The sequence below is a fragment of the Triticum dicoccoides genome, chromosome 3A (assembly GCF_002162155.2).
Source record: "Triticum dicoccoides isolate Atlit2015 ecotype Zavitan chromosome 3A, WEW_v2.0, whole genome shotgun sequence".
Taxonomy (NCBI): domain Eukaryota; kingdom Viridiplantae; phylum Streptophyta; class Magnoliopsida; order Poales; family Poaceae; genus Triticum; species Triticum dicoccoides.
In genome coordinates, this window is record NC_041384.1 from 552,543,527 (window position 1) to 552,551,253 (window position 7,727).

The 7,727-nt window shown below is 49.3% G+C and overlaps 1 protein-coding gene across 1 annotated transcript; it reads left to right on the forward strand.

Annotated features, from left to right (window-relative positions):
• Window positions 1-2,851: 2,851 nt before the first annotated feature.
• On the forward strand, window positions 2,852-4,259 carry LOC119269139 (peroxidase 2-like). The gene is made up of 2 exons (XM_037550907.1): window positions 2,852-3,221; window positions 3,308-4,259. The coding sequence occupies exons 1-2, from the start codon at window positions 2,901-2,903 to the stop codon at window positions 4,052-4,054; spliced, it is 1,068 nt and encodes a 355-aa protein (XP_037406804.1). The 5' UTR covers window positions 2,852-2,900; the 3' UTR covers window positions 4,055-4,259.
• The last annotated feature ends 3,468 nt before the right edge of the window (window positions 4,260-7,727 follow it).

A 7,727-nucleotide genomic window follows, 5' to 3' on the forward strand; every position in this document is an offset into this window, starting at 1 on the left:
AGTCGGCTGGGCTGGCTGCCAGCTGGGCCGGTTGGCCCAGTGGGGGGGTCCTTTCCTTTTTTTTTGGTTAGTTTTGTTTTGTTTTACTTTTCTTATTTTCTTCTGTTTTGGCTAATTGTTTGGGCACCAAATGAGTGTTGTGAAATATGAGAGCTGGCCCACAAATCACAGCACTATAAATCCTACCACCAAAAACTAGTTTGGGTTAATTATCATTTCACATTTATTTTGTATTAATAAAAAGGTTATTAAATAATGTTTTCAGCCACTGTTTAAGGTTGTTTAAGTCACTTATTAAATTTCAATAATATTGTTTACAATTTTATCATAGTCTCTGATTTATCTACTATTTATTAAACATTTTAGTTTTAATATTTGAAAACTTTTATTGTTTGCTTGATTTTAAATTTTGAATTATAATCAGTTTCGAACTAACGCGAGATTAGAAACAATAACCGTGGTGACATGGCATCATTAACGTGGGATTACTGTAGCTTAATTATCCGGGCGTCACACTCCCCCAGCTTTTCAACTCTCTGGTTGTACGCTTCATCTTCTCCGCAAGGCACGCAAGAGGCTCTTGAGTGGTCGTTGGTCGCTGCCAGACGCTGGCTACCAACTCACTGAACCCGTCCATCTGGACCCAAAAAATTTCAAAACGAAATTGTCTCGCCGGCCTGAAGGATGTGTCACAGGTGAGAAGCAACGAGCAATGATCTGACATCTCGCTAGAGAGGGCTTGCAGTAGGCAGCCAGGGAACCTAGCGTCCCAAGCGTCATTGTACAATACCCAGTCTTGTTTCACCAAAGTGGCCCTCTCTTGCTCATTGCTCCAAGTGTACCTGCGGTCGTGCATGTATAGGTCTTTGAGTTGCAGCTCATTGATGAATCCCCTGAAGGCTGACAAACATCTGCGGTTGATGTTATTATTATTTTTGTCCGTTGCGTGCGCGATCATATTGAAGTCTCCTCCGAAGAAAATTGCCGTGCCCACCGGAAAGGCTTGCACCGCCGCCTTCATGTCAGCTAGAAACACCATGTTATCCGTCACTTGTTGTGGCCCGTACACCGTCATCAATCCAAACGGGGCCCCATCCGCAGTGTTCCCATGCGCCGTGATAAAAGAGTTGTGCAAATCCACATTAGGGAGATTGAATTTTGCCCCAACCCAAACGAGCTGTATCCCACCTCTCGTCCCACCGCAGGAGATAAAGCAAACTTGTCAAATTCGGCTCCACATCACTCTTGCACAATCCTACTGCCCACCAAAGATAGCTTTGTTTCTTGGATACATGCCATGGCAACATTGTGTGCCTTTACCATGGACCTAACCACACCTCTACGTGCTGGATTATTGAGTCCCCGCACGTTCCAAAGTAGGATGTTGTGATCCATCAAACACTTTATCTTCCAGGCTACCGGCCTGACCGCCTATGCCGTGGCCGGTGGCACCATCACGTGTTCTTTCCCTGACCGAGCAAGGATCATCAATGCCTTGATCTGCGGTGGCCACATCGGTTCATCAAAGGCTCTAGCATACCGCTCGACCCTGTCGTCTTCAGCCTCTCTGCGCTCGGGAATAGCCAGCCCCCTCTTGGACATGACTAGCAACCTAGCCTGCTTCATGATGGAGCTTCCCTCGGGGAATAAGAGCTTCTTCCCCTGCAATCTGCTGCTGCGTCTCGTTGCTGTTGCGGGCGCCCGAGCCGCCTTCCTAGGACGGCGACCAGGGGGCCTAGGGTTGGGCAGCAACGGCGGTGGCACTTCCTTTGTCGCCCTGGCCAGGAAATCTGCAACGCGGGCGTCGGGCAGGCCTGCGCCAACCCGCTGTCCAGCTGGCGTAGCCTCTATGGTGGCCTGGCCCGAGAGTTGGGCCCCGCTCAAGGGCGTAGCGTGGCCCACCATGTCTACCTCGGCTCCCCCATGCCGAGCCTGGGCTGGCGCAGCCCATCCGCAAGAGTAGTGGCGGGCCCCAACGCTGCGTCGGGCATGCCCATCTCTTCAGCCGCGTTCTCCTGTTCACCTGCAGGCGTGCATGCCTCCGCCCCCCTGCATGCCGAGAGAGGCACTCCCTCGGGGCCATCCCATTGACCCGACGCAAATGAGCATCTGACGCCCCCCGATCCACATATCATAACATAACACACCTCGAAGCAAAATGAGCCTAGAAAGTAATACATGAATGTTTCTATGTTATCACATCTATGACACTATTCACTATAGAATATGCATATTACTAGTCTAAATTACTTCATGTTATGTCGCTAGGTCATCGCTAATCACGCGATATCCCAGCTTTTTACGCTTGTTTCGCCTAACTGAAGAAATACGCTAGGAGAGTACGTATACTACTAGTGCACTGCAAAGCGCAGGTTCGGCCGTCAAGCGAAGCCTGCCGGAGTGAATCCAACCGGTTAGCAGCTGTATACACTAGTACCTGCCTGCATGGAATGGTAAATGCGTGGTTGGTGACGCTGTGGACATTTTCCACTCAAAGAACAAGTCGGCGAGGAGCGAAGACACTGTTCCCATGCAACATTCAACGATCAACCTAACTAACTTGTCCCTACGCACAGGCTCAGCACACAGGCACCACGAGATCTCAAAGGCCGATCAGACCACCGACGCGCAATCAGCGAGACACCGCGAAAATCCATCGAACGTCGCCGGTCAGACGCTTCAGCTGTCCGGTCCAAGTTTGCGTCTATCGCAAGTCGCGACGTGCGCCGCCCACGAAACGCGGCCTGCCCACATACGTCGTTGCCAAGCTATATTGCCTTTGTACGTGGTCGTCCGGGACGGCTTATAAATATGTCATCCGTAACCCAGCTTGAGCAAACAACACACGACACGAAACGACCATCACCTCTCTAGTGGCTACTGGCTAGTGCGAAAGGAAGATGGCGACTAAGCTCGCAGCGCTCGTCGTCTTGGCCGCGTTCCTCGCCGGGCCGGCGGCGTGCGACGGCGCCAGCATTTGCTTCAACGGCTGGCTGAGGCTGCCCACCTACAACGCGGCGCTCTGTCGCCCCAGGCCGGACGTTCAGACGCGGCAGAGGAGACCTGCTCCCTCGGGGTCAGGACTCAGCTCCGGCTATTACAACACCAGGTGCCCTAGCGCGGAGAAGATCGTCACGGATGCCGTGAAGAAGGCCGTGGATGCGAACCCTGGCATTGGTGCCGGGCTCATCCGTCTCTTCTTCCATGACTGCTTCGTTCGGGTACACACACTGACACACCTCGTCAATTCTACTAGCTTATATACTAGCATGTTCATTATAAGGTCCTTCATGTTCATTATATTTAGGGCTGCGATGGTTCCGTCCTCCTCAACACGACCAACTCGAAGAACAGCGACACGGAGAGGGAAGGCCCTCCCAACCAGAACAGCCTCCGAGGGTTCGAGGTGATTGACGAGGCCAAGGCGGCGATCGAGGCTGCCTGCCCCGACACAGTCTCATGTGCCGACATCGTCGCCTATGCTGCCCGCGACGCGTCCTACTTCCTCAGCGACCGCAAGATCAACATCCAGATGCCGGGCGGCCGCTACGACGGCCGCGAGTCATTCTCCAACGAGACAGACCAGCTGCCTGGGCCCTTCTCTAACCTCACGGCGCTTCAGGGGAGTTTCGCGGCCAAGGGACTCACCTCCGACGAGATGGTCACGCTCTCCGGCGCGCACACCATCGGCCGCGCCCGCTGCTTGTTCTTCTCCACCCGTTTCTCTGAGATGGAACCGGTATTTGCCGCCAAGCTTAGGGCCCAGTGCAACGGCAACGACGGCACCAACGTGAACCAAGATGATGTGACCCCCAACATCCTGGATAAGCAGTACTACCAGAACGTGGTCGACAAGAAAGTGTTGTTCACCTCAGATGCCGTGCTCAACTCGACGGAAACGATAACGCAGGTGACAGAAAACGCGAACATGACCGGGGCGTGGGAGAGGAAGTTCGAGAAAGCCATGGAGACTATGGGGAAAATCGGGGTCAAGACCATAGGCAACCAGCAAGGCGCAGAGATCAGGAAGGTATGCTGGAGAGTCAACAACTAATACGGGCCAGTAGTAATGCCTGGTAGTTGGCCGGCTCCATGTCTGGATCCCGCCATGGAGGAGATCTAACTTTGCCTAGCTGGTGCCGTTGTTGGTTTTCTCATACTAAAACTCTGTATGTGTGTGTGTTTTGGTGTATCATACTAAAACTCTGTATGTGTGTGTGTTTTGATATATTAATAAAGATATAATAATATATAAGTAACCGTGTATGTTCACGTACGGCTATTTTCATGGTTGTTTTTGTCGATTAAAAACTGACACCGAGTAGCGGGGTCCTGAGCTAAGCCTTGACAAGGAATCCGAACAATGCCGTCGTTGGTTTTCTCATACTAAAACTCTGTATATGTGTGTGGTTTTGTGGTGTGTTAATAAAGATATAATAATATTCTAGTAACTGTCAATGTTCATGTACCACTATTTTCATGGTTGTTTCTGTCGATAGCTAAGCCTCGACAGGGAATCCGAAAAGTGCATTCATTTTTTTGTTTGGTCTTGACAAAATGACTGAACCAGTAAATGTTGTAATCATTTTTCTCCAATGCCACAAAACTTGATTCATTATTCGTCACAGGAAAAATCCTCTCCAGATATACCTACGTACTGTTTTAGGGATAAATATGGTCGCTTTATTGCATGATATATAAGCTACAATAGCAGTATCATTTGGCTACGCGAGTCAAGTGTGACGACCATGCTTGAGGGACAGCGAACTCTTTACAAGATTGTGATCTACTGAATTGGAAGCCCTTCCCTCGTGAGCGAAATGAACCTCTGTGAAACATCAACGACGAAACGCGATTTCTTGAAGGATCGACTTGTGCACACCCTTATTGTTAAGTAATTAGGCATACTTTTCATGATTAATTCCAGAATATTAAACATGATGATTGCAGCTACTGGCATGTGAAACTCAAGCATACTAGAAGCACTAAACAACATGAACAGCAGCAACACAACATCACAAAACATGAAACTAGCAAACATGTTTAACCAACGAGATGGGACACTGCGGTTATACCGATCGTTTGCAGATGAGGTAGCCGTTGGTGCAGCGATGTTATTGATGACAACGTTGGTGAAGACTGGTCGTAGAAGACAACGTTATAGACGGCGATGAGTCGATGAGTAAGATCGCTCGACCTGGACGGTAGGCAAGCCGTGATGAAGACAGCGAGCACTCGCGCGCGTGGTGCTTCCCAAAAATCTCATTCGCCCTCTCCCGTATAGGATCACAAAGGCGAGTGGTTCCGAAGACCTGCTCTCCCGTTCGCCGGTGCACGCCGGCGCTCGGGATGGGATGGACTACGGTGGCGGTGCAAGGAACGAGGTGTGGCAAAACCTAGATTGGTTTCTGTGTGTGTTGCGGCGCCCGCGACATGTCCTTATATAGCGGTTTGGAAAACCCTAACGGGAGCAACGTGGGAGGCCCATGCCGCACGCCCGAGTCGATTGCGGGAGCGACCTGAACCGACTAGACTGTGACGTGTCCATTTAGGAGCTTCATTGTCATCCTTCTCAAGGACTATATCATGTGGTTGCTCATGTGGTTGTTTAGAATAATCATTTGATGTACTAGATCCAACTATTATCTTAGAAGATATTCTAGCAGTGCTATGCATATATTTCATAGGAAACATATTCTAAAAAAAGTTGCATCACGAGATTCCATAATAGTATCAACATGCATGTCAGGTACCTTGGATTTAACCACTAAAAATCTATAACCAACGCTACGCTGAGCATAGCGTAGAAAGATACAATGTACTGCTTTGGTCCTAGTTTACGTTTCTTCGGGATTGGAACATTGACCTTCGCTAAACATCCCAAAGTGCGCAAATATGAAAGTGATGGTTTTCTCCCAAGCCACTCCTCATAAGGTTTTTTTTCTTTATTCTTGTTCAGAATTCTATTCAGGACATGACACGAAATCAAAAAAGCCTTCCCCCACCATGCCTTAGATAAACTAGCAGTGTCCAACATGGCATTCATCAAGTCGGTCAGCGTGCGGTTTTTCCTCTCAGCAACACAGTTTGATTGGGGCGAGTAGGGCGGCGTCCTCTCATGAATTATTCCATGTTCCTCACAGAATTCATAAAATATTTTGGGAAATTACTCCCCACCATGATCCGACCTAAGATGTTTGATCTTTCTCTCTAATTGATTTTTCAACTTCAGCCTTATAGATTTTAAAGTAGTCTAAAGCTTCATCTTTAGTTTGCAACAAATAAACATAGCAGAACCTAGTAGCATCATCAATTAACATCATGAAATAGCTCTTTGCACCTTTTGTCAACACACCATTCATCTCGCATAGATCAGAATGTATAAGTTCTAGAGGTGCCAAGTTTCTCTCCTCGGTTGCCTTCTGAGGCTTCCGAGGTTGCTTAAATTGCACACAACTAGGGTGTCGGTGTCAAAACCGGCGGATCTCGGGTAGGGGGTCCCGAACTGTGCGTCTAAGGCGGATGGTAACAGGAGGCAGGGGACACGATGTTTTACCCAGGTTCGGGTCCTCTTGATGGAGGTAAAACCCTACGTCCTGCTTGATTTATTCTTGATTATATGGGTATTACAAGAGTTGATCTACCACGAGATCGGAGAGGCTAAACCCTAGAAGCTAGCCTATGGTATGATTATATGTATATGTTGCCTATCGACTAGCCTGGCCTTGGTTTATATAATGCACCAATGGCCTAGGATAACAAGAGTCCTAGCCGCATACGCCGGTGGGGAGGAGTCCTTGTCTTGATCACCAAGTCTTGTGGAATCTTCCATGTATGCGGCAGCTGTCCGAACTGGCCCATGAGTATACGGCCATGGGGGTCCTCGGCCCAATCTAACAGATCGGGAGATGACGTGTTGAGTACCCCCTAGTCCAGGACACCGTCAATAGCCCCCTGAACCGGTCTTCAAGTTAGGGACGCTCCTCGATTCTTCCGAACTATTCTTCATCTTCGGTTGTTGGTCTTGAAAACTGGTTCAACAAATCTTCTCATCTTTGATCTTGAGGATCGCCGAAATGCATTCGACAAGTTTATACGTCGGGTATCCGAGGAGCCCCTTTAAGTTTCCGGCCTTTATCAATGCCTTGTTATTTTTATGCCACACCTCGGGTTTGAAGTTGTTCCTGGGAGGCAGTGCCCTCTTGCGTCCGAGCTCTAACGCCGGACTGCATTCGAGGTATTTTTTGCAGCCGAGCACCAATGTCGAACTGCTTCCGAGCTCCAACGCAGAAATGTATCCGAGCTCCAACGCCGGACTGTGTCCAAGCTCCAACGCCGGACTATATCCAAGATGACATAGATCATCTTGGTCCAAAAAAGTTGAAGGAGTTGAGCCGAGCTTAATGCTGGAAATGCCCTCTATGGAGCCAGCCACTAGCGCCCGAGCTTTATGCCGGACTGCTTCCGAGGTGGTGCACCACCCCGACTGTAGGCCGAATTTTTGTCAATATTTTTTATTGGTGCAATTTATTCTCTACCGAGATATACAGCCAGTAGCCCTCAAGGTGTGTATCGGTCTAAAACCCGAGATGCACCTGAAGGATGACGTAAGACCGCTGATCCCAGTAGCCGCTGAGACTCGGGTTGATTTGCAAAATCGGCCTGAGGATCAAGTCCTAGCTCGGCAGAATACTTCGGGACACAAAAAGCGGCGTGCTCAGTCCTCG

Excerpts from the sequence above, each read along its gene's own strand:
- LOC119269139 (XM_037550907.1), top strand. The coding sequence starts at position 2,901 with ATGGCGACTAAGCTCGCAGCGCTCGTCGTCTTGGCCGCGTTCCTCGCC. Across the intron at positions 3,222-3,307 it reads TCCATGACTGCTTCGTTCGG|GGCTGCGATGGTTCCGTCCT; the intron begins GTACACACACTG and ends CATTATATTTAG.